This window comes from Macaca mulatta, chromosome 7 (genome assembly GCF_049350105.2).
Source record: "Macaca mulatta isolate MMU2019108-1 chromosome 7, T2T-MMU8v2.0, whole genome shotgun sequence".
Classification (NCBI taxonomy): domain Eukaryota; kingdom Metazoa; phylum Chordata; class Mammalia; order Primates; family Cercopithecidae; genus Macaca; species Macaca mulatta.
The window spans coordinates 42,315,796-42,341,014 of record NC_133412.1 but is presented as its reverse complement, the minus strand read 5'-3'; the positions used below and the strand labels follow the sequence as shown (position 1 = coordinate 42,341,014).

At 49.9% G+C, this 25,219-nt stretch overlaps 1 protein-coding gene and 1 long non-coding RNA gene across 6 annotated transcripts in view; one reads left to right on the top strand and one right to left on the bottom strand.

Moving 5' to 3' along the window:
• Positions 1-7,780, bottom strand: part of ANKDD1A (ankyrin repeat and death domain containing 1A) — a 45,125-nt gene extending 37,345 nt beyond the window's left edge. For 4 of the 5 annotated variants that reach the window (XM_077939583.1, XM_077939584.1, XM_077939581.1 and 1 more), the window contains exons 1-3: positions 7,689-7,780; positions 3,743-3,846; positions 2,144-2,242 (exon numbers count right to left, since the gene is read on the bottom strand). In XM_077939583.1, the coding sequence (XP_077795709.1) occupies positions 2,144-2,242; positions 3,743-3,846; positions 7,689-7,722 (237 nt within the window). In that variant the 5' untranslated portion in view covers positions 7,723-7,780. Of the gene's footprint in view, positions 1-2,113; positions 2,243-3,742; positions 3,847-7,688 lie in introns of all 5 variants that reach the window. The other variant, XM_077939585.1, reaches the window with a different exon arrangement.
• Positions 7,781-13,407: 5,627 nt separating this feature from the next.
• LOC144329926 (uncharacterized) lies at positions 13,408-20,271 on the top strand. The gene is made up of 2 exons (XR_013395672.1): positions 13,408-13,821; positions 19,035-20,271. It is a non-coding gene; the product is annotated as an uncharacterized LOC144329926 (long non-coding RNA).
• The last annotated feature ends 4,948 nt before the right edge of the window (positions 20,272-25,219 follow it).

The following is a 25,219-nucleotide window of genomic DNA, read 5'->3' as shown; positions in this document are numbered from 1 at the left end:
ACCGGCAGAGTCCAGAGGAAGAAGTCCACAGGCGCTCAGGAATAAAAAGGGTAAAGGCTCAGGACTGGGGGAGGGAGAGCCATGGGAGCCAGAGCCTCCTGACAGTGGGGACCCCCGGGATATGTCACAGTCCTAAACCAGCTTTCCCCACATACATAGTTCCTAGGAACTATCCAAGCCAGAGTCCTGTGGCATATCACTAGAGATCTTCCTCCAGCAACAGGATTTCCTTTCTCCAGTATCTCCTGAACCCCATTACTACAGCAGGCAAGCCCACCATGCTGTCTTATTTTTCAAAATGTTACGTATTGCCATTTGCAAAAGAAGCAGAGAGGTTTTTGTTTGTTTGTTTGTTTGTGACGGAGTCTCACTCTGTCACCCAGGTTGGAGTGCAGTGCTGTAATCTAGGTTTACGGCAACCTCCGTCTCCCAGGTTCAAGCGATTCTCCTGCCTCAGCCTCTCCAGTAGCTGGGATCACAGGAGTGTGCCACCATACCTGGCTAATTTTTGTATTTTTAGTAGAGACGGGGTTTCACCATGTTGGCCAGGCTGGTCTGGAACTTCTGATCTCAGGTGATCCTCCTGCGTCGGCCTCCCAAACTGCTGGGATTACTGGTGTGAGCCACCTCGCCCAGCCAACCGGGAGGATTTCTAAAAGGGCCCCCTCTTACTGTTCTCCCTCATAGCTTCTTTTTTCACTAAACCCTCGAAGGAACAAGTGACAGCATAGTGGTGTTAGTGGGGGTCTTTGTGGGTAGAAAGAGTTGATGCAAGAGCCTCTAGTGTTTCACCAGGGAGCTCAGACTAAGGATCCTAGACGTTCTGCTCCTAAAGGCATCCCTAAATGAGGCCTAAGCAGGTACAGGGAAGAGACAGGATTGGGGAATGGGGAGGTAAGGGTTGCTGCCTCACTTCAACCCCAACTAGTACTCAACCCCCACACAGCAGGGCCTGGGAGCAGAGAGAAGCCGGAACAAAGAAAACTGTTTTCATGGACAACTAAGTCGCTGCAGGGAAGTTTACGGTTTTATTTTTTATTTTAAAATTTTTACCTATTTATTTATTTAGACACCAGTTTATAAGACTGGCTAATTTTTGTATTTTTTGGTAGAGACGGAGTTTCGCCATGTTGCCCAGGCTCGTCTCAAACTCCTGGGCTCAAGTGATCTACCCGCTTGGCCTCCCAAAGTACCGAGATTACAGGCATGAGTCATCGCGCCCAGGCACTTTTTAAAATTTAAATGTAGGCCGGGCGCGGTGGCTCAAGCCTGTAATCCCAGCACTTTGGGAGGCCGAGGCGGGCGGATCACGAGGTCAGGAGATCGAGACCATCCTGGCTAACACAATGAAACCCCGTCTCCACTAAAAATACAAAAAAATTAGCCGGGCGTGGTGGCAGCGCCTGTAGTCCCAGCTACTCGGGAGGCTGAGGCAGGAGAATGGCGGGAACCCGGGAGGCGGAGCTTGCAGTGAGCCGAGATCGCGCCACTGCACTCCAGCCTGGGCGACAGAGCGAGACTCCGCCTCAAAAAAAAAAAAATAAAATAAAATAAAATTTAAATGTAGACAAAGCCATAAGAGTATCCCTTTCAAATGTCATTATTAGATTCAGCCTTTTTCCCAAACCTGTAGAGATAATTTTACAGACCCCGTTACTCATCAGTGCTCTCTCTCAGCAACACACTGCCTGCCAATTGTTTAACTAAGACTGTTAGTCTTTATCCAAGACTTTGATTGAAGTGTTAGCCAGGGCAGAGCCCTGTGGCATATCATGAGAGACCTTCCTCCTGGTGCTTTTGCTAATCAGGCCTCTATCAATCCACCCAATTATCTGTTCTACAGCCCTCTCCCTGTTCACATGCTTTCATGAGGGACTGAAAAGGCTCTCTGAGAACTGAAAGACCCTTGAAAGTGGAGAGCTCTTCATTACTGTATAGGAGGAACATGGAACCAGTGCAGTGTCCCTGGCACCTGAAGCCTTTGACTCCCTGCCACTCTGCACCTGAATGTCTGCATATTAGCAGCAATCTCAGCAACCGGCTCATAGACCCAGCGAGATCTCCAGTGCCCCCCACCACCCTGAGACAGACAGACAGACAGACAGACACGCACACACAGACGTGCCTCTGTGAGGGCCCCTACCGCATCCTCCTCGTCCACAGCAGCCTCGTGCTCCAGAAGCAGACGCACAGCCTGCTCGTGTCCCGCACCTGCAGCCCAGTGCAAGGCCACCCTGCCCACCTGCCCGGAGGGAGATGACACTTGTCAGGTGCTGCTGCCACCTGGCTGCCTGGACCACCTCCCACACCCTCCGCCAGGACAGCTGGTCTGCAGGCTGGAAGGGTCTTTGCTGGCTCTGGTCCCCCCCCGTTCTGCCACATGCTCCTCTCCTGCATGGCAACCAAAGCCAACATAGTAAAATGACTGGACCCATCTGTCCCCATCTAAAACTCTTTAGTTTCTCATGGCTCTCAGAATAAACTCCTGACCCTGGAGATGATGAGGCGCTGCATGGTCTGGCGCTGCCCACCCCTGCTTCTCAGAAATGCCAAGCAGCTTCCCACCTCTAGGCCTTTTCCTGCTGTTGCCCCTGCTGGAAAGCCCATGTGGCCAAGGATTATCCTCCAAGTCCCTGAGAGGCACTGGAGTCCCTGGGTTCTGTCCCCTTCCTTCTCTCAGAATGGGGCTGAAGGGGCCTGATGCACCATCTCATTCTCAGACCACCCTGGCAGTTCAAAATGCCATCCAAGCAGGCCTGGGGGAAGCTGGCCTGTGGCCCCTGTGCCCACTTCTCCCCTCTGTAGTTTTCAGCTTACGAGGGGACAATGAAAGGAAGCACTAGTTTTCTGCGTGGTCTCAGGCAAGCCACATCCCCTCTCTGGAGCCCAGCTGCTCCTTCCTTCCTCAGTGTTTCTGCCCATACTGTTCTCTCTGCCTAGAATACTGTCCTTCACCTGGCTCCTCAAAAATGCCACTTCCGGGAGGGTGAGGTGGCCCACGCCTGTAATCCCAGCACTTTGGGAGGCTGAGGTGGGAGGATAGCTTGAGTCCAGGAGTTTGAGACCAGCCTGGGCAACATAGCAAGACCCCTATCTCTAGAAAAAATACAAAATTAGCCTGGCATGGTGGTGCGTGCCTGTAGTCTCAGCTACTCAGGAGGCTGAGGTGGGAGGATCAACTGAGCCCAGGAAGGTCAAGGCTGCAGTGAGCTGTGATTGTTCCACTGCGCTCCAGCCTGGGTGATGTGAGGTCCTGTCTCAAAGAAAAAATAAAAAAAGCCACCTCCTTGGGAGGCTTTTCCCGACCCTCCTGCACACGCTGTTACGACAACTTATCACAGAGAGAATGAATTGTTTGTGGGATGCTTTGTGTAATGTCTGTCCTCCTCTTTTGCCCATCTCCCAGCTTCTGGCTGCTGACCTTTGACCCTAGCCCTCCTGGCTCTAACTTCTCAGATGGGTCCCAGAAGTTAAGAGTTTGACCTCTGGAATTGCCAAGCCTGGCTTGGAATCCTGACCCTGACCTTGGGTGGGGGTCCAACCACTCTAAGCCTTAGATTCCTTAGATTCCTTAGATTCCTCGAGACAATGCAGGCCATGAGGACAGAGCCTGAGCCTCCCTCCAAGTTAACACATGCAAATGTATTAACTGCCTGTAGCTCAGATGAACTGTTCCCCCTGTGTACTGGCATTATCATGACACTATCCCAGGTGCCCCGATTCAGAGAAGCTCATTACGCACGTGGTTTCTGGCCCTGGTGTTAACCCTCCTCCCAATCAGCTCCTGCATCCTGCTGACGTTGTTCTGGCGGGCGGCCTCGTGGAGCTGCCTCTCCAGAGGAAGCACTATGGGGAGAAAACGGGGTGCAGGATGAGGGGGAGGATCCCCCACACTGCAGACACCAGAGGTAAACAGCCTGTTCCCACTCCTGGACATTGCTGGGGCAGGGGTCTTTCAGCTAGGAATGGGGGCAGAGTGGCACAGCCCTCTTCCCTCTCAAGGTCAGGGTCCTCCATAGACAGGCTGCTCTTCTTCATTAACTCATCCCACAGCCACGCAACCAGGACGTGGTGAAACCCCGAAGACGGAAGAGCAGGGCAAAGCCATTTGCAGCAGCCTAAATGTGTGCCTCATTATCCAAGTTTCACGTACCCTCCCAAGAGCTGCTCTTGGGGAAGGAAATGAAATTAACTCCCTCTGGAGTCAGTAACCACCTTTTCAGTCTAGTGTAGAAAACAGCCAGGATTTACTGAGCCACCTATTTCATGCCAGCGCCGGGTGAGGCCAGAAGCACATTTACCCCACTCCTGTACCTTCCGTCTCCTTGCTCCTCCACCCCTTCTTCCAACCCCTCTGTTGCCCAGACTGGAGTGCAGTGGCATGATCTTGTCTCACTGCAACCTCCGCCTCCCAGGTTCAAGCGATTCTCCCACCTCAGCCTCCTCAGTAGCTGGGATTACAAGTGTGTGCTACCACACCTGGTTAATTTTTGTGTATTTGGTAGAGACAGGGTTTCACCAGGTTGGCTGGGCTGGTCCCCAACTCCTGACCTCAAGTGATCAGCCTGCCTCGGCCTCCCAAAGTGCTGGGATTACGGGTGTGAGCCACAGCACCCAGCCTCTTCCAACCCCTCTTGCCCAAATCCTAACCAGCTTTCACCTGCCCACGCTGAGGCCACCTCGATTGTGGTCTCTCTCTTCTCTCTGCTCCTCTCACCCTCGTCACTGCACCTTTAGCACAGAGTCTCAGATTAAAGGGAACCTCAGAACTCCCCCTGCCCACCCCTGTCACACACAGCTGTGGGCTCAGGGTCAGACTGCAGGTTAGCGTCTGAGCCAGGAGGACCCAGGGCCAGATGATCCCTACAGGAGCCCCTTGCTGCCGTCATCCAGACGGCTCTTAATTGTGAGGATGTCTAGTCTCCAAGCATTTTGGAGGCCCTGGCCACACTTGACCCTTCCTGATCCACCCACAGCTCACAGCAGGCCCAAAGGTGGGCACAGTAGGAACCCACAAAACTCTGCTTCTGAACCAGGCATGGCGGCTCATGCGTGCAATCCCAGCAGTTTGGGAGGTCAAAGCAGGAGGATGGCTTGAAGCCAGGAGTTCGAGACCAGCCTGGGCTACAAAGCAAAACCCCCATCTCTACAAAAAAAGTTTTTAAAAAAATTAGCCAGGTGTGGTGGCACATGCCTGTAGTCCCAGCTACTCAGGAGGCTAAGGCAAGAAGATTGCTTGAGCCCGGGAGTTTGAGGCTGCCAATGAACTATAATTGCACCTCTGCACTCCAGCCTGGGCAACAGAGTGAGACCCTGTCTCTAAAAAGAAAACACAAACAGGCCGAGCGTGGTGGCTCACACCTGTAATCCCAGCTCTTTGGGAGGCTGAGGTGGATGGATCACGAGGTCAGCAGATCAAGACCATCCTGGCCAACACAGTGAAACCGGTCTCTACTAAAAACACAAAAATTAGTTGGGCATGGTGGTGCACACCTGTAGTCCCAGCTACTCAGGAGGCTGAGGCAGGAGAATTGCTTCAACCCGGGAGGCGGAGGTTGCAGTGAGCTGAGATCGCGCCACTGCACTCCAGCCTGGGTGACAGAGCGAGACTCTGTCTCAAAAAAAAACAAAAAAGAAAAAAGAAAACAGAAACAAAAAAAAATATCTGCTTGTATGAGTGATACCAACAATCCCCATACGAATAGATGCCTGTCCCCTCTCCCAAAGTGCTCACACATACTAACACAGACAAATATTTGCTGGCCCTTTGCATAGTCACTGCAGGGCAAGTGACCCCACAGCTTTCATGTTTGGTCCAGTATGAATGTCTGAACCCAGCCCCTTTGTGTATCCAGGGACAGGTGATGAGTGTCTTGGTAGGGAAGGCTAAGATTCACTGAGGTGAGAGACAGGCCTGCCATGCAGTTTGCTTTTCTAGATAAATTCCACACAGACTTCTCCAGATGTGAAAGAGGATCTTGAGCTTTCTGGGGCCTCATGGATACAACCTGTGGACCTCAGAGTTGCTACCCCGGGAGGCAATCACACAGTCCTGGGTTCAACTCTGGGTGAACCACTTCCTAGCTGTGTTAGGCAGTTTCCTCATCTGCAAAACGGAAGCGTGAGCTTCCTTACAAGGTTAATATAATGATTAGAATCGAGATATGAAAGCTCCCTGGTACAGTATCTGGCACATAATGACCATACCACCACCACCATCACCATCATCACTATTATTCCTCCAAGGCGAAGGGTCAAATTCTGGTAGCCAAAGAGAGCTGCCTCTTCAGGTGTGAGCTTACAGCAGCCTGGGTTCTAGTACTTGCCCTACCACTTTCTAGCAGCAGCATCCTGGGCTAGCCACATCCCCCTTGTAGGTCTGTTTCTTCCATTGTAAAATTGGGGGAGGGTGAAGAAAGAGATCTGTATAGGTCCCTTCCTGACTGGCACCCTGTGTCTTATCTGCAGCTTAGGGCGATTGGCCTGGTTTGTATTTGCAAACAGCCAGGAGTCCCAGAGGGAAGCCAGCAGACACTACCTACTGCCAGGCCACAGAAGGTTAAGTTAGAATGAAATCAAGTTCTGTCTCATCTCTTCCATCCACCTCCCACATCCAATACCCAATGAGCTGTCTGAGCCTTTGCCCATGCTGGGTCCTCTGCCCAGAATTCTCTGCCACACACACCAATGCTCCATTGCTACACATTCTTCGCAGGCCCCCTCAAGTGATCCTCCACCCCAGACAGAATCATGTACCTACTCTGAAATAATTAGCATCTTGATTGAGCATTCCCACCCCCAACACATTCCTCAGCTGAGTAGATGCAGTGTGCCAGCATTTTGGACACTATAGGTCTCAAAGGAATCCAGTGAGCTGCACTATGCGCATTTGAGGGAGAGCCCCGGGGCAGCTGTCCGGCAGCTGTCGGGGATTCAGCTGTCGGGGTTTGGCCAGGCTGCAGGATCAAGGACTCACAGTGCAGACACCGACACAATCCTTCTCTCCCCTCTCCCAGACAGTGCAGCCAAAGCTGCCCCAGGCCAGCTGATGCCCACACAGACGCTGCTGCCCGGCCTAGAGGCCCTGGCACTGGGCGCACTCCTTGAGAGAGGCTTAGAGTTGCCCCTATCCCACCTGTGGCCAGTCAGGCTCCTCCCCTCTGACTGCGTGCCCCATCCAATGCGGTCTCCACTCGCTATCCAGCCCCAGCATTCCGGGGGAGCTGGGGCTTTCAGCACTTCTACCACCCAATGGCTGCGTGACCTTGAACAACTCATTTGAACACCCTGTGCCTCAGTTTCTCATCTGCAAAATGAAGATAACGTAATGTCCTACCCAAATGGCCGAAGCGAAGATCAAATGACGTGCCTCTCCTGGGTCAAGGCCTGGCACACAAAGTACAGCACGCAGTCAAGGATCGCTATTACCTTTATTATTTGTAGCTAACCTCTCAGCCGCTGCTCCCCGCTCACCTGGCGGGTGGCGCCCCCGTGTCCCAGATGCACGGGCAAGGTCCCCTTGGCCCGCTGCGCGGACCGGTAACCATTCCGCTCGGAGCCACACAGACACCCAAGTCAGAGGTGGCCGTTCGGAGGGCAACAACGTCACCCCTGACACTCCCCAAACGGATGCGGGGGTCCTCTCGGCCTCGGCCCCCCCTCCCCGTCCCCCAGCCAGGCTAACTCACGGCCGTCGGTCTCCCACGCCAGGTCCTCCTGCATCCCGCCGTTCCGCAGCCCCTGCGCGCGCTGGCGCCCGGGTGCGAGGTGCGCGTCCGCTGGGGCTGGGCCGGGAGAGCCGAGAGGAGGGGGCGGTCGCTCCGCCAGATCCCACGCCCCGCCTTCTAGGAACGCAGATGCAGCGGCCACCCCAGTCCCGGACCAGGATGCAGGTCCCTCCTCCTGCTCCCTTAACCTGCCCACTGCTCCGCGCCCGAAGCCTGCGGGTCGGGACCACGCCGAGTTCCGCAGGGGCCCCTGACCCAGTCTCCTCCCCAGGAGTTCGCCCAGCCTCCCCAGCCCTGGAGATAGATGCGCACAAGGCATCTAGCAGGCTCACCCTCCTCGCGCCTCTCAGGACTCGGAGGGATGAGCCTTGGGCCCGCCGCCTCAGGCGCAGAAAGTCAAACCCCAGGATGTGAGCTGGCGTTTAAGGAACCACAACCTCAGCAGCTCTGCAAGCATATGAAGAGATTTTTCAGTGTTCAGAAAGATGACAATGAGATATCACTTACACCCATTAAGACTGGCAAAAATTAGAAAGTTGAATAATGCCAAATGTCGGTGGAGAATATGGAGCTGTCGAGCTGGCGTGAGTAGCCTGTGGCTGTCAATCTGGAAAACAGTCTGGCAGTAATGAGGGAAATTATGGGAGAACCCTAAAATCCAGCTCCTTGATAGAGATCTCTGAAATTCTCTTGCAGGCCCATAAAGGGACATGTAGGAGGATGTTGGTTGCTGTGTTGCTATGGTTGCTAGGAGTTGGAGACAATCTAAGCGCCCTTTCTTGTGAGAGCGGATAGATAAAATGTGACGCTGTGCAGCACTCAAAGCAAGGGACCCCATGTATTCGTGGCAACATGGATTTAAACACCTAGTGCTAGGCAGAAAAAGTAAATAACCAAACCAAATAGGACCTAGATGACAATATCAATAAAAATATTACAAATGCATTTACATCAAACAACACAGACTTGCAAAGACACATAGAAACAAAAAGATACCCATTAAATACACCAGAATGGGTTGCACTTCAGACCCTTGGGGGATGTCCATGTCCTTTTTGCCTTAAAGGCATTTACAGCTTCTTTGAATTTAGGGATAATGGGGTCTCAGGCATCTCTATCCCAAGGCAAGAAGCCAGAAAAGCCATGATAGGTGTAGTTACTACTTTGGGGATCAAAGGAGGAAGAGCATCTTTCAGTCATTAGTCCTTAAGATATCGTTCAGGAAGGCTTCCTAAAGAAGGAAGTATTTGCAATGGCCTTTGAAAAATAACATAATGATAACAGCTAGCAATTAATGAGCCCTGAGCCAACCCCTCAAAATGGTCTCAAAATAACAATTCCAACATAATAATCAAATATATGATTCCTTTTTTTTTTTTTTTTTTTGCTGAGACAGTCTCAGTCTTTCTTCTAGGCTGGAGTGCAGTGGCATGATCTTGGCTCACTGCAACCTCCGCCTCCCGGGTTCAAGCAGTTCTGCCTCAGCCTCCCCGGTAGTGGGGATTACAGGCGCTCGTCCCCACACCTGGCTAATTTTGTATTTTTAGTAGAGATGGGGTTTCACCATGTTAGTCAGGCTGGTATTGAACTCCTGCCCTTGGGTCATCCACCCACCTCAACCTCCCAAAGTGTTGGGATTACAGGCGTGAGCCACTGTGCCACCCCACTCCCCCTTTTTCTTTCTTTCTTTCTTTTTTTTTCTTTTTTTTTCAGACAAAGTCTTACTGTGTTGCCCCAGCTGGAGGCAGTAGTGTAATCTCGGCTCACTGCAAACTCCGCCTCCCAGGCTCAAGCGATTTTCATGCCTCAGCCTCCCAAGTAGCTGGGACTACAGGTGTGCACCACCACATGTGGCTAATTTTTGTATTTTTAGTAGAGATGGGGTTTCACCATGTTGGCCAGGCTGACCTTGAACTCCTGACCTCAAGTGATCCTCCCGCCTCAGCCTCCCAAAGTCCTGGGATTACAGGCATGAGCCACCACACCTGACCTAGGTTGCAGGCTTCTTATGAGAATCTAACTAATGCCTGATCATCCGACGGGGAACGGTTTTATCCCAAACCATCCCCCCACCTCCCAGTCCTGTAGAAAAATTGTCTGCCACAAAACTGGACCCTAGTGCCAAAATGTTGGGGACCAATGCCCTAACTCATAACTTCAACATGATTCTGCTTCCCTCACTGCATCCTGACTGACAAAATAACATTTGTGTTGTTGATGCTTACCCTTATATTGTTTAATTTAATCATATATTCTCTCTTTACTGCAGTAGCATACTATATACCATCTTCTCACTTTGCCCTCCCCCTTAAAATTCACCCATTTAAGTGTATAATTCAATAGTTTTTAGTACAGTATTGTTCAGAGTTGTGTAACTATCACCACTAAATTTTAATATTTTCATCACCCCAGAAAAGAAAGCCCAACCCTTTAGCTATCACCCCCCATGCAGTTTCCCCTCCCCAACCCTCCACACACAGCCCTAGGCAACCACAAATCTACTTTCTTTCTCCATAGATTTGCCTATTCTGAACATTCTTCTGGCTTTCATTCTGGGAACAATCTGCTACAGAGATCTCTCCGCAGTAGTCTGTCAAGATCTTCCTGCGTCCTTTGTATAGCCTCAGAGTCCTCCATTGGGTGGCTTATTCAACCACTCCCTGTTGATGGACATTGGCCCTGTTTCCAGACTTTTATTATTACAATAGAGTTACAATGACCAATCTTATGCATGCATCAATTGGTATTTTTACCAGTGCATTTATGGGATCTATTCTTATAAATGGGATTGCTCGGTCAAAGGGTAAATGCACATGTGACTTTGCTAGCTATTGCCAAATTCTCCTCCATAAGGTCCAGAAATATTTTGCATTTCCATTACCAATGTATGAGGGTGCCTGTTTCCAAGGAGAACATGCTGTAAAACTTGGATTTTTCCCAATCTGATAAGAAATAGTAATTAATTATAATCTTAGTTTGCATTTCTATCATTTCAAGCAAAGTTGGTTATCTGTTTCTATGTTTAAGAGCCGTTTTCTTTTTTTTTTTTTTCCTGAGAACAATCTGTTCTTATCCCGCTCATTTTAAAAATGATTGTTGGCCTTTTGCTTAAGAGAAATTTTAAAACAGCTTTTTATTTCTTGTCTTATTAATGTTTGTTCATTACTAAAGAAATTTTAAAATATAAAGAAGGGGCCAGGCCCAGTGGTTCATGCCTGTAATCCCAGCACTTTGGGAGGCCAAGGTGGGTGGATCACGAGGTCAGGAGATCGAGACCATCCTGGCTAACATGGTGAAACCCCATCTCTACTAAATATATATATATATAAAATTAGCTGGGTGTGGTGGTGGGTGCCTGTAGTCCCAGCTACTCAGGTGGCTGAGGCAGGAGAATGGTGTGAATCTGGGAGGCGGAGCTTGCAGTGAGCCAAGATGGGGCCACTGCATTCCAGCCTGGGCGACAGAGCGAGACTCCGTCTCAAAAATAAATAAATAAATAAATAAATAAATAAATAAATAAATACAAAGAAGGAACAAATACAATAAATCTACTGGAAGACGCCACCATAAATCACTTGTTATATACTGTGCTAGCCCTTTTCTAACAAAAGAAAAAAATATACACACACACACCACACACACACACACACACACACACGAGTAGTAAATAGTTGCTGGTCTTGCATCAGCACTTGGGAGCCAGAATGGCACTGGTTTCCTCTCTGCTTAGACCAATCAGCTGCTTGAGAGGAGGGAGGGGGTAGCAGAAGTCCCCAGCCAAGTGGGGTCAGGGGTAGCCAGTGGGCAGCTCCTGGAGAGGTGCTCCGACTGAGCGGGCAGTTTGATTGTGGATAGGAGTGGCAGCCCCCTGCAGAACTGCTCACCCAGTGGGGGAAGGAGCAGCAGGAGCACAGGACTAGGAGACCTGAGCTCCAATCCAGATCTGTGCTGCCCAGCTGTGGAACTGGACAAGTCCCTTCCCTCTCTCCATATGGAAATAGGCCTGGATGGTCTTTTAGGTCCCTGACCCCTCAAGCATTGGATTGAGAGGTGATGAATAATCCATTAGAGGAAGAAAGCATTAACCAAAGGGAGGCAGGGCCAGGTTATTTTTCAGGCCCCTGGGTACCCTCTAAACCAGCAGTTTCCAATCTTTTTAGCACCATGGACCAGTTTCCCGGAAGACAGTTTTTCCATGGGTTGGAGTGGGGCCACTGGAATGGTTTCAGGATGAGACTGTTCCACCTCAGTTCATCAGGCATTAGATTTTCATAAGGAGTGCAGCAATCTATTGCATGTGGGGACAATAGGGTTCCCGCTCCCATGAGAATCTAATGCCTCTGCTGATCTGACAAGAGGCAGAGCTCAGACGGTAATGCCTGCTGCTCACCTCCTGCTGTGCAGCCCCGTTGGTAACAGGCCACAAACCCGCACTGGTCCCGCAACTGGGTTGGGGACCCCTGCTGTAAACTCACAGACCTTAGACTCCACCCACATCTCCCAGCACTTGTGTATCCATGTCTTTCTGAGTCCAGTCCTAGCTCTGCTGTGTGACCCCATGTAATCACTAAATCTCTCTGACCTTCAATTTATTTATCTGTGGATGATCCTTTATTTATTTATTTATTTATTTTTTGAGACGGCGTCGCTCTGTGGCCCAGGCTGGAGTGCAGTGGCGCAATCTCGGCTCACTGCAAGCTCCGCAGCCTCCCGGGTTTACGCCATTCTCCTGCCTCAGCCTCCCAAGAAGCTGGGACTACAGGCGCCCGCCACCACGCCCGGCTAATTTTTTTGTATTTTTAGTAGAGACGGGGCTTCACCGTGTTAGCCAGGGTGATCTCAATCTCCTGACCTCGTGATCTGCCCGCCTCGGCCTCCCAAAGTGCTGGGATTACAGGCATGAGCCAACGCACCCAGCCGGATGATCCTTTTTTAATAGGGTTATTTCAAAATGCCTAGGCCTAGGCACACAGTGAGTGCCCTAGTGTGGTGGTGGTGATTATCCTCTGGCTCTCCACCTGCAACCTGTACTAGCCCATGTAATCATACTGACAATTCTATGAGGCAAATGCTAGAATATGGAAGCTCCACTTTACAGAGGAGGCACGTGAGGTTCACAGAGGTTAATACTTCACTCAGGGACACACAGCAAGCTGTGGAGAGTTGAGAATGGCCTCTCCAAGTGTGACTCTCTCCAAAGGAGAAACCGGTGATTCCCATGGCGTTGAACCACGTGCTGGGTCCCCAGCCAGGCCACGGCTGAAGGTGAGGTTGGAGGACATCCTTCAGTTCAACCACCCAGCAAGTCCGCTGGGACACCCCAATTCTAGGGGGTGACTTTCTCTCCAGGAAAGAAAGCAATTTGGCGGAAAGCCTCAGAAAACAGCGCAAACAGGCTGGGCGTGGTGGCTCACTCCTGTAGTCCCAGCACTTTGGAAGGCCAAGGCACGTGGATCGCTTGAGCCCAGGAGTTCGAGACCAGCCTGGGCAAAATGGTGAGCCCCACCCCCCCACCCCACACACACACCCACTGTCTCTACAAAAAAAAATTAAAGAAACAAAAGAAAAACTAGCGCAAGCATGTAACCTGACGCAGAAGATCCAGGTGAGAGGGACTAGGAGCGTATGGGCGCCCGGTTTCCCTGAGCCTGGCTTGTCGCCCTTGGCGTTCTCCCTGAACTCCGAGGGGAGTGGGCAGAGGACTCTGGGCCTCGCTGCAGTTTCGCTTATCGACACGCGGGGGAGCAAGAGCCGGCGAAGAGCAACCATAAGTACCATAATTCCCTCCCATCTGTCCCCACGACGGGCACGACTGTGACGGAGGCCAGAGGGGCGCGAGGAGTTAGAGGCTAGGGGTTACAGACTGTAGTCTAACCTGAGATGGGCTGGATCCGCCGATGACAGGGGAGGCTCCGCGCAGAGAGGCAGAGTGCCCACATGCTGAGTTTCCCAACTGGCTCCTCCACGCTGGGCTTTCTGCTGTACTATTTTCTGAGGCTTCCCCCAAGATTGCCAGTAAGGGTACGTGAATGCCAGGCTAAAGACTTGGGCCATGGAGACGGGGTGAGAGAGGAAGAGACGCGGTGGTAAAGATGTAAGTAAATGTGGGGTTAAGTGGCAGTTTAATTCCCAGACAGCCTCGGGCCTTTCTAAAGAGGGAAAAGATGCAACAACCTTCGCAAAGAAAGTAGGGAATTACTATGGATTCCCGTTAGAGGAATGCGCATTTTAAAAAGCTGCAGGAAGGGGGCAATATTTAACCCAAATGAACTTGAAAAGGTCTTTATTTTATTTTATTATTTTATTTTTTTTTAGACGGAGTCTTGCTCTGTCTCCCAGGTTGGAGTGCAGTGGCGCGATCTTGGCTCACTGCAAGCTCCAGCTTCCCGGGTTCACGCGATTCTCCTGCCTCAGCCTCCCGAGTAGCTGGGATTACAGGCAGCCGCCACCACACCCGGCTAATTTTATATATATATATATATATATATATATATATATATATATATATATATATATATTTAGTAGAGATGGGGTTTCACCATGTTAGCCAGGATGGTCTCAATCTTCTGACCTCGTGATCCACCCACCTCGGCCTCCCAGCACTTATTTTTTTAACTTTTGTTTTAAGTTCCGGGCTATATGTGCAGGTTTGTTACATAGGTAAACTTGTGTCATGGGGGTTTGTTGTATAGATTATTTCATCACCCAGGTACTAAGCCAAATACCCAGTACTGATATTTCCTGATTCTCTCCCTCCTCCCATCTTCCACCCTCTAGTAGGCCCCAGTGTCTATTGTTCCCTTCTTTGTGTCCATAAGTTATCATCATTTAGCTTCCACTTATAAGTGAGAACATGCAGTATTTGGTTTTCTGGTCCTGTGATTTTTTTAGGTTAACAGGCAGAAGGGAGAGAGGTGTTTGCCTGGAGAAAGGATGAGATGACCTGGCGTTGTTGGGTTGAGGGGTGAGGCAGCTTCTGTGATCTGGGTCCCAGAGCAGGAACAGGGTCCAGCCTGTTGTGAAAGCCCAATGCACCGGATGTGTGTCCTCTGTAAGAAGGCAGCACAGCCATGTGCAGTGTTCTTGAGCATGTCCTCTGCCTAGGGCTCTGCCAGCCCAGCCAGTGAAGCTCAGGTTGGGGGACAGGAGGTTGGGGGTCAGGGAGAGATGCTTGGGAAGCAAGGAAAAGAGAAAAGGAAAAGGCACCTAAGAGCTGGGAGGCTGGAGTCGGGCAAGACCTTCATCCTCCAGACTTGTTTCCTCATCTGGAAGGTGGAGATAATAACACTACCTAAATGCAAAGGGTTATTTTGAGAATTCGATCAGTTGTTGTTCCAGAAAGTGCTCTGTAACCATTACAAAGGCTAGGCATGAAACCTCCTCTGTAGAGGGCTCTCAGATTGCTCCAAACTCAAAATGCCCCTTTCTTGAGGGTTCCCAGAACCCATGGTCAAGCCTTCCATGGTATCCCTGGCCTGGATGCAAGTAACTGTTTTGCAGCTGTCACCCCCTCCTCCAGCTCCCACTAAAGCACCCTCCCGACCCCAATCCCTGCCAGACTGTGAACTTTTTTATTTATTTATTTATTTTTGAGACAAGGTCTCACTGTGTCACCCAGGCTGGAATGCAGTACAGTGGCAAGATCATGGCTTATCACAGCCTTATCTCCAGGGCTCAAGCGATCCTCCCACCTCAGGCTCCCAGGTAGCTGGAACCACAGGCATGTGCCAACACACACAGCTAATTTTTTTTTTTTTTTTCCAGAAATGAGGTTTCCCTATGTTGCCCAGGCTGGTCTTGAACTCCTGGGCTCAAACAATCCTCTCACCTCAGCCTCCCAAAGTGTTGGGGTTACAGGCGTGAGCCACAGCACCTGGCCAACTGTGAACTTTCCAAGGCAGATGTGGTAGCTAATTCATCCTTGTACTCATTCAAAACTGCAACCTGATAAGACTTGGCAAAATTATACTAAAGTTTATCTTAAAACAACAACAACATTAAAAATAGACAGCAATGTTATAAAAACAAAGAGCAGTGGAGGGAAAGATGGGACCAGATATTGAAACAATTTGACAATGGCTATCAGAATTTTTTAAATGTACATACCTTTCATGCCAACAACTCCATTTCTAAGAATCTACACCATAGAAATAATTGCAGTAATTATAAAGATGCAAGGATGTCTACTGCGATCTGTTTCATAACTATAGCAAACAACTGGAAACAACCCAAGGGGCCATCAATAGGGGATGACAAAATAAATTTTGATGCATGATTATAAAATCATACAATGCAATGTTGAGCAGCTGTTAAAAAGAAATGAGTGGGTCTGTATTTGCTGAGGTAGGAAGAATCTCTAAGAGACAGCAACGGTCAGAACAGGAAGTACAGTATGAGTCCATTTCTTTTTCTTTTTTTTGAGACGGAGTCTCGCTCTGTCACCCAGGCTGGAGTGCAGTGGCGCGATCTCAGCTCACTGCAAGCTCCGCCTCCCAGGTTTACGCCATTCTCCTGCCTCAGCCTCCCAAGTAGCTGGGACTACAGGCGCCGTCACCTCACCTGGCTAGTTTTTTGTATTTTTGTAGAGACGGGGTTTCGCCGTGTTAGCCAGGATGGTCTCGATCTCCTGACCTCGTGATCCGCCCGTCTCGGCCTCCCAAAGTGCTGGGATTACAGGCTTGAGCCACCACGTCCGGCCGAGTCCATTTCTTTAAAACATTCTTCTGCCACTATTGTCACTTTTTCACTTTTTTTTTTTTTTTTTTCTTTTTTGAGCTGGAGTTTCGCTCTTGTTGCCCAGGCTGGAGTGCATGATCTCGACTCACCGCAACCTCCACCTCCCAGGTTCAAGCTATTCTCCTGCCTCAGTCTCCTAAATACCTGGGATTATAGACATGTGCCAGCACACCCAGCTAATTTTGTATTTTTAGTAGAGATGGGGTTTCTCCATTTTGGTTAGGCTAGTCTCAAACTCCCGACCTCAAGTGATCCGCCTGCCTCGGCCTCGCAAAGTGCTGGAATTACATGTGTGAGCCACTGCACATGGCCTTTCTTTACATCTTTATCAGTCAAATTTCCCTTCCTGTCCCCAGATGACAATCTGGCAGATACTGTGCTTTACAATCATTTTAGGATATTAAAAGTCTGGTTCAGCTCAATTTAAAATTCCAATCCCTTCAAATCTACAAAATACAGCCAGACGCGGTGGCTCACACCTGTAATCCCAGCACTTTGGGAGGCCAAGGTGGGTGGATCACGAGGTCAGGAGTTCGAGACCAGCCTGGCCAACATGGTGAAACCCCATCTCTACTAAAAACACAAAAATTAGCTGGGCATGGTGGTGTGTGCCTGTACTCTCAGCTACTGGGGAGGCTGATGCAGGAGAATGGCTTGAACCCAGGAAGAGGAGGTTGCAGTGAGCCGAGATCTTACCACTGCTCTCCAGCCTGACAAAGCAAGACTCCATCTCAAAAAAAAAAAAAAAAAAAAAAAACTTCAAAATACATACAGCACAGATATATATCATATTGTCATATTTTTCACCACAGCCCTCTGAAGTAGGTACTATGATTATCCTCCACATCTTACAGATGAGGAAATTGTGGTATAGACAGGTGATTTTCCCAAAGTCATACAGATAGTAAATGGCGAAGCCAGGTTCTCTCCCCTTAACCACTGTGTTATATCACCCTAGACTCACAGGACCTCAAATGGGACTTTTCCTTGTCTCAGAATTTCAGCTGGCATACTGTATATCATTAGCTAAATATATGAGAATTCATTTAGCCATCACCCTAATGATAGACATAGAGATTATTTCCAGTCTTGTGCTATTATAAACAGTGCTGCAATTAACTTTGTGTGTGTGTTTTTGTGCACCTGTACAACTATTTCAGTAGCTTAGATTCATAAGACTGCAATTGCTGGATCAATGGGTAAATTTAAATTTGAATAGGTGTTCCAGATATCTATTGCTATATAACTAACTATCTCAAAATTTAGTGCTCAAAAACAACCATTTTGGCCACGTATGGTGGCTCAAGCCTGTAATCCCAGCACTTCAGGAGGCCAAGGCAGGCAGAACACGAGGTCAGGAGATCAAGACCATCCTGGCCAACATGGTGAAACCCCATCTCTACTAAAAATACAAAAATTAGCTGGGTGTGGTGGTGTATACCTGTAATCCCAGCTACTCAGAAGGCTGAGGCAGGAGAATCACTTGAACCAGGGAGCTGTAGGTCGCAGTGAGCGGAGATTGCACCACTGCACTCCAGCCTGGGCAACAGAGTGAGACTTGGTCTCAAAAAAAAAACCATTTTATATGGTTCATGATTTTGTGGGTCAGGGATTTGGGAAGGGCTCAGCCAATGGTTCATCTGTGATTCTCTTCCAAGGTAGCTTCATCACTCACATCACTGGAGCCTCAGTGCTCCTTGACTGCTCTTTAAACATGTGGTGTCATATCCTGTAGGGATTCCTCTCATGGTTTGGGCTTTTCATAGCATTGAACATCAGATAATGCAGGTCAGGTAACCAGGTAGTTGGCTTCCAAGAGGGACGATATGGAACCTGCTGGACAATCTAAGGGATACACTTGCAACTGGGACAGTATCACTTGCTGTATTTTATTGACCAGGGAATTCACGGTCCAACCCAAATTCAAGAAAAGGGGACATAGACCCCACCTCTCCATGGAAAGCACATTAGAGAACTTGTGACCACTTTCACTCTACCATAATAGTTATTTCCAAATTGCCCTCCAAAATAGTGGTCAATTTATATTCCCACCAACGATGCACTAGATTGTCTTTCCCCACACCCTCACCAACACCATACATTGTAAAACACTTCAATTCATGCTGATCTAGCAGCTGAAAATGGTACTGTATTTCATTGCTATTTTTTCATGCATTTCTTTAATTATGAGTGAAGGTAAGTATCTTTTCATGTATTCGCTGTTCATTGAATTTTATTTTTTCTTGTGAATTATCTGTCTATATACTTTACCCATTTTGAAATTTGGTCAGACTTTTTTATATTGATTTATAAAATGTACATATTAAAAAGAGTAGCCTTTTTTTTTTTTTTTTTTTGGCGACAGGGTCTTGCTCTGTTGCCACGCTGGAGTGCAGTGGCACGATCTCGGCTCACCGTAACCTCTGCCTCCCGGGTTCAAGCAATTCCCCTGCCTCAGCCTCCTGAGTAGCTTTTATCTGATATTATGTTACAAATAGTTTTCCACAGTGTGTGGCCTTTTGACTTTGTTTTTTTGACAGTTTTCTCAATTTAGGTTTTAAATTTTTACAGGTTCAAATTATCAACCTTTTACTTTAAGATTTCTGGATTTTGTCTGGGCACAGTGGCCCACGCCTGTAATCGAAGCACTTTGGGAGGCCAAGGTGGATGGATCACGAGGTAAGGAGATCAAGACCATTTTGGCCAACATGGTGAAACCCCGTCTCTACTAAAAATACAAAATTTAGCTGGGTGTGGTGGCGCATGCCTGTAATCCCAGCTACTCAGGAGGCTGAGGCACGAGAATCGCTTAGACCCAGGAGGTGGATGTTGCAGTGAGTGGAGATCACACCACTGTACTCCAACCTGGCGACAGAGTGAGACTCCAGATTTTATGTAGTATGTTCCTGTTGTTTTTCAGAATTTTCCTGCTAGTCTCGAATGTTTATTTTTCCAGATTAAAATTAATATTATTTTCCAAGGCACCCTCCTCAAATTCTATTGTTTTTATTTAAATCACTTTCAGTTTATAGATCCATTAAAGAAAATGCACAACCTTACAATTGGAGTACAAGGCTGGGCCTTGCATTGTTTTGAGTCTTCACTCCCACAGGACATCGAGTCTTAGTGAGGGGATGATGGTGCCATCTCAGGAAGTCCCCAGCATTCCTGGGCACCTTTGAAGGAAGGAGCCCAAGAGTAAACCAAGGGCAGCCCTGGGGTCAGACAAGCCCCACAATGCTCTGTACCTGGGAACCCAAGGCCTTGTCAGGGAGACTCAGAACACAGCCCCCAACACTACAACTCCTGGACTTTCCATTGCAGGGTGAGTCCAGGACTCCTTGAAGAAAACATTCCTTAGAGGCCCAGGAAAGGCACCAGATGTGCCTTCAAAGAGCTAATTCATGTGGTAGGAGATTTCACATAGTGGTGCCTTGTTGGAGAGACCAAGCAGAGTGATGCATTTGCCAAGGAAAATCCTACTGGTCTCAAAGTCACAGCCTTGGAGCAGGGATCTGCTGTGGGAGCCACAGGAATGGCAGGCTGCTGTGGGCACAGCCCTGCAGGCTCTCCTTCCTTCCCAGCTGGGGCTCTGCTGGCTTCTCTCCAATCCTGGAACCCCAGTCTACAGCATCAACCCACTCCTTCCCCAGGCAGGGGCCCAGTTGGCCACCAAAGGCTTTTCCCAAAGTGCCCAGAGAGATTGAGTAGGCATTTGTTTATTCAACAATTATTGATTGTCAAAAATGTGCCAGTCAGTGTTCTAGATACTTGGGGTACAACAAAAAATAAAAGAGACTGAAATTCTTACCCTCCTGGAGCTAACAGACAATAAAAATAATCATAATAATATGTAAATGTTAGAAGAAAAGTGCCATGGGGAAGAAAAATAGGGCAAGGTAAGAGGACTTGGGAGTTGGGGGTTGGGAGCAGTCACATTTCCCAAAAAAGCAACTGTGCTAGGGAACTTCCATTTGCCCTCCACATCCCCAGGAAAAGCTGACCTGAAGGACTGCATCCTGGCTCTGGCTGGATTCAGCCAATGAGCCTCGAAGGAGAGCTGAGACAGGCGGGGGAGGTGTTTATCCCACTGGCTCCCTCCTTGTGGGTCACAGCTCTGGTCAGGTGGCCCTCTCCTACAGTTCTGTCCTTCCTTCCACCAACCATGTCTTTCCCTCCTCCTCGCCCTTCTGCCAGGCCTGGGAGTAGCAAAGATGCCCCATGCTACTAGACCTGGGCACTGCACTCTCCCTTAGGGATTCCTTACAGCCTGTCCACACCTTTGAAAATAGTCCTGAAATAATGCTAATTTGAGTGCTGAAAAATACAGTGATATTTGAGCAGGCTGGAAGGCAGTAAGGTGGTATGCCATGCATATGTCTAAGAGAAGAGTGTTCAGGGCAGAGGGAACTGCCAGTGCAAAGGCCTGGAGGTGGGAGGGTGTGCCTGAGCTATTTGCAGAAAAGCAAGAAAGCCAGAGTGGCTGATGCAGAGTGAGGAATGGGGAGAGGAGTAGGAAATAGTATCTAAGAGGTATGTTTTGGGAGGTGGGGGCTTGGCATTTGCTCTTGGTGAAGTTGGGATGGATGAGGGCACACTGGAAGGCTTTGAACCCAGAAGTGATATGATCTTTAACACTATCACTCTGGCTGCAGTGTTGAGAACAGACTATGGGTCAAGGGTAGAAGCAGGAAGGCTGGTAAGGGGGAGGCTCAAAAGACAGTGGAAAAGAACCAGAAGAGGCTGGTGCTGTGGAGCTGGAGCCAACAGGATTGACTGAGGACTTGAGGCGTAGGGGAGAAGAGCAAGGGTGGCTTCAAGTCTTCCCTGCATCTGCCCAGCCTGGCCCTCACATCCTGTCCCTGTGGGTGCTATGTGTACACGTGTCGAGTCCCTGGGGCTGTGCACTGCAGGCCCATCTCCTCTGGCTGGCCTAGAAGTCTGCCAGCTTCTGCCAAGAGGAGTCTTTGACCAAATCACAGTTTTCTCTACTTGGGCTCATCTGCCTGAGGTCACTGGTAGGAGTGGGGAAGTGGATTCACCCCCTGGGGTGCAGGGAAAGGAGGCTACGCCTACTCCCCAGAGGCAGTGCAGTAAATTAGGACTGTTCCCATATCAATGAGATATTTTCTGGGGCACTCCCAGACCTATGTCCTTCAGCCCAGATCCCGTGAGTCAGACAGACCTGAATGTGACCAGCTTCCTCCTCCACTGCTCCCTTGGCTGGCTTCCTCTCAGGCTCCAGCCTTCTGTAGGGGCAGCTAAGGCCACAAGTGAAGGGCCTGCTCAGGGGTAGCCCATGCCCCTTCCTCAAGGCCCTCAGCAGCCCTTGCCCCTCCTATTGGATGTGTTCTTTCAGAATCCCAGTTTGAAGGGCCTCCTCCCATGGCATCCTGTGTGGGGCTGGACTCTCACTGCTCCACAACCTGAATTCAGGCTTCTAGCTCCTTCCAGGACAGCTGGGCCTGGCCTCCACTGAGAAAACAGGACCACACCACAGAGCAGTCTCCCCCAGCTGACTCCGTGCTGAGCTCTCCACTGGCCTGTCCTCTCGGGTCTGCTGGGGCCGTCCAATACAGAGGGCTTGTTATAAGAGTGGGCTCTGGGGTACAAGTTCTGCCACTCCTTCACTTGCATCTGACCTTGGCCAGTCACCTATCTTCTTCAAGCCTCTCCTTCTGATACTGCAGTGTTCCTTACACATTGGAGGCCCTCATAAATGCTTTCTGAATAAGTCTGCATGCAATATGCTTAACGCAGTGCCTGACCCAGAGAATGTGCTCAGTAAAAGTCAACTATTTAAATTATCCCCATTTACAGATGAAGAAACCGAGACTCAGAAATGTAACTTGTCCAAGGCCTCCGGGCTGGGAAATGGTGGAGCCAGGTTCCCCTGTGCCCTGATCCATCAGTCCACCTCCCCCTGCATACTCCCCATTCTTCTCTGCCCCTGTGAGGCCAGCACAGGTATGTCAGCCTCAGAGGGATGAATGAAGAAGACAGAAACTTACACTCTGAGAACCCCTGAGGAGACAGGAGGCTCCTATCATCATGGGAGATACAAAGATGAATTAAACAGTTTCAGCCACTCAAAGGGCTGCCAGTCTGGAACTGGGAGCCACGGCGCTGGGAACAGAGTCAATCCCTACACAGAGGACCCAGCAAGCCTCAAGGGAGGGGCAGCATCTGGATTCCCAGTACACAATTGGCTCGTTGAATCAAAAAGTTCACAAGAGCCAGGCGCGGTGGCTCAAGCCTGTAATCCCAGCACTTTGGGAGGCCGAGGCGGGTGGATCACGAGGTCAGGAGATCGAGACTATCCTGGCTAACATGGTGAAACCCCGTCTCTACTAAAAATACAAAAAACTAGCCAGGCGTGGTGGTGGGCGCCTGTAGTCCCAGCTACTTGGGAGGCTGAGGCGGGAGAATGGCGTGAACCTGGGAGGTGGAGCTTGCAGTGAGCCGAGATCACGCCACTGCACTCCAGCCTGGGAGACACAGCGAGACTCCGTCTCAAAAAAAAAAAAAAAAAGTTCACAAGAAATAGTGGGCACACACTATGAATTTTAAAAGACAAGTCCAGGTTGCAAATATTTTGTCCCATTGTTTTATAACAGAGTATGAAGTGCCCCCAAAGAATCCATTATTGTGGCACCTAAATGACCTCTCACAGCCAGGTGGATCACAAAAATCTATGTTAAGGCCGGGCACAGTGGCTCACGCCTGTAATCCCAGCACTTTGGGAGGCTGAGGCGGGCGGATCACGAGGTCAGAAGATCGAGACCACCCTGGCTAACACAGTGAAACCCCGTCTCTACTAAAAATACAAAAAATTAGCCGGATGTGGTGGCGGGCGCCTGTAGTCCCAGCTATTCGGGAGGCTGAGGCAGGAGAATGGCGTGAACCTGGGAGGCGGAGCTTGCAGTGAGCCGAGATTGCGCCACTGCACTCCAGTCTGGGTGACAGAGCGAGACTCTGTCCCCGCCTCCCAAAAAAAAAAAAAAATCTATGTTATGCCAAACATCCTAAGCTTGACTTGGGGAAAGAGGATCCCCATTATGCTAGACACACAGATGCCAGCTGCCCCCAGCCTCAGCCTCATGGACATGGCACGTCCACACAGACTAATGTCAGCCAAGACAAAGGGTTACCCACTCTTGGGCTACTAGATTACTTGGTGACTTGAGTTAGTGCTCCCCTCCCCTTTACAGCAATGATCCTAACACCAGTGCTGGGCACTGTAAGGTCTGGAGGGGCCTCTGGTATCCCTGGAGAAAAGAGACTCTGCTTTTGCATGCTTCTTGTCAGCATGAGAGGCAAGGCCTGGTCTAAGTGACACTAAGGTTGCAGCCAGGACGTCTCTGACAGGGCTGCTGTCCTCAGATGTGAAGGCTTTGCTTCTCAGCCTCTTGCTACAGACCTCCCTCTCACATTAACTCCTGCCAGGACTTTTGGTTTCGGTTTCTGAGAGCAGAAATAAGTTCTACCCTCCCCCTCCTCCTACCCTACTTCCTTCACCCTTCTTTCTCCCACCCTGGTAGGAAATCCACCCCCCTCGTCCCTACCCCCAGTCCCCACCCCCAGTCCCAGTCTGAGAGGGACAAAGAAGAAGAAGAGAGGGATAGAGAAGGGAGGGAGAAAGGGAGTTGCCAGAGACCTCACTCCATCTTCAGGGCTGAGTGATCACTCACAAATCTGCAAATTGTGCCCTGTGCAACTCTAGAGGACCCTCAAGTCACCAAAATTTGCATATTTATTGGCACACTTTTCAGACAGATCGCAGTAAAGTGTCTTCAGAAGGAATAGTCTGAAGCTCTGGAGTGGGATTAAAGGGCTGAATGCCTTTCCGCTCTGATCTCCTAGAAGCCCCAAAGCACCCCCAGTACTTGAGCTGTAACCCACTTATCCCTCTTTGCTCAATTTCCCAGCTGGGCTAGAACCCCAGCTCAAAAGAGGCTCACCAGTCACCTCTAGGTCCATTTGTGGGGCCCCAAGCAAGTCTCTTCCTTTCTAGGCCTCAGTTTCCCCATCTGTAATATGTAAAGAGAACAAAATCTATATTTAACAGCTGAGTCTGTGCAGAGGGTGCTTGGAGGCAGACGATTACATTTGGGTTGCAGTCTCAGGGTCCTTCTGAAGGAAGGAGGTTGTTGGTTGTTCCCTTGACTGACAGCAGGGCTCAGAGAGGATTCTTTTGTTGAAGAATATCAAGAGGGACTGTGTGACCTGGGGCGGCTCCTCTAACCTCTCTAAACCTGTTACCTCCCCCATGAAATGGAGGTGGTAATATTCACCTTGCAGGTGGCTGTGACGACTGAAGGGAGTACTGTATGCAAAAGTGCTGGCGTGGAGGAGGCGGCAGAGGAGGGTGGCGGCGGGGCACGGCAGCCACTGCCTGAGCTCAGGCTCCAGGGCAGGAAACCCACCTGACAGGCCACTCCTTCCGCTCGCCTCCCGCGGTGGGCTCCCTCCCCTCTCTCTGCAGGGCCACACCTCTGGGAGGATGCCCAGGGCCTGCAAAGCGCTGAGGGAACCCCAAGGAGCCCACACCCCTTAGCCTGTCATGCCAGGCCCTCCCTTACCTACGCCCCCCGGCCACTCCCCACCCAGCCCCCCAACCTGCTCGACACCCCCAAACAAGCCATGCACACTTCCCTGCCTTTACCCAGGCTGCGTCCTTTCCGGGTCACATGCCCTTCCCTCTCTCCCTCCTCAAGACAGCTAAATCCTGCTCATTGTTTAGGGCCCAGCTCAAA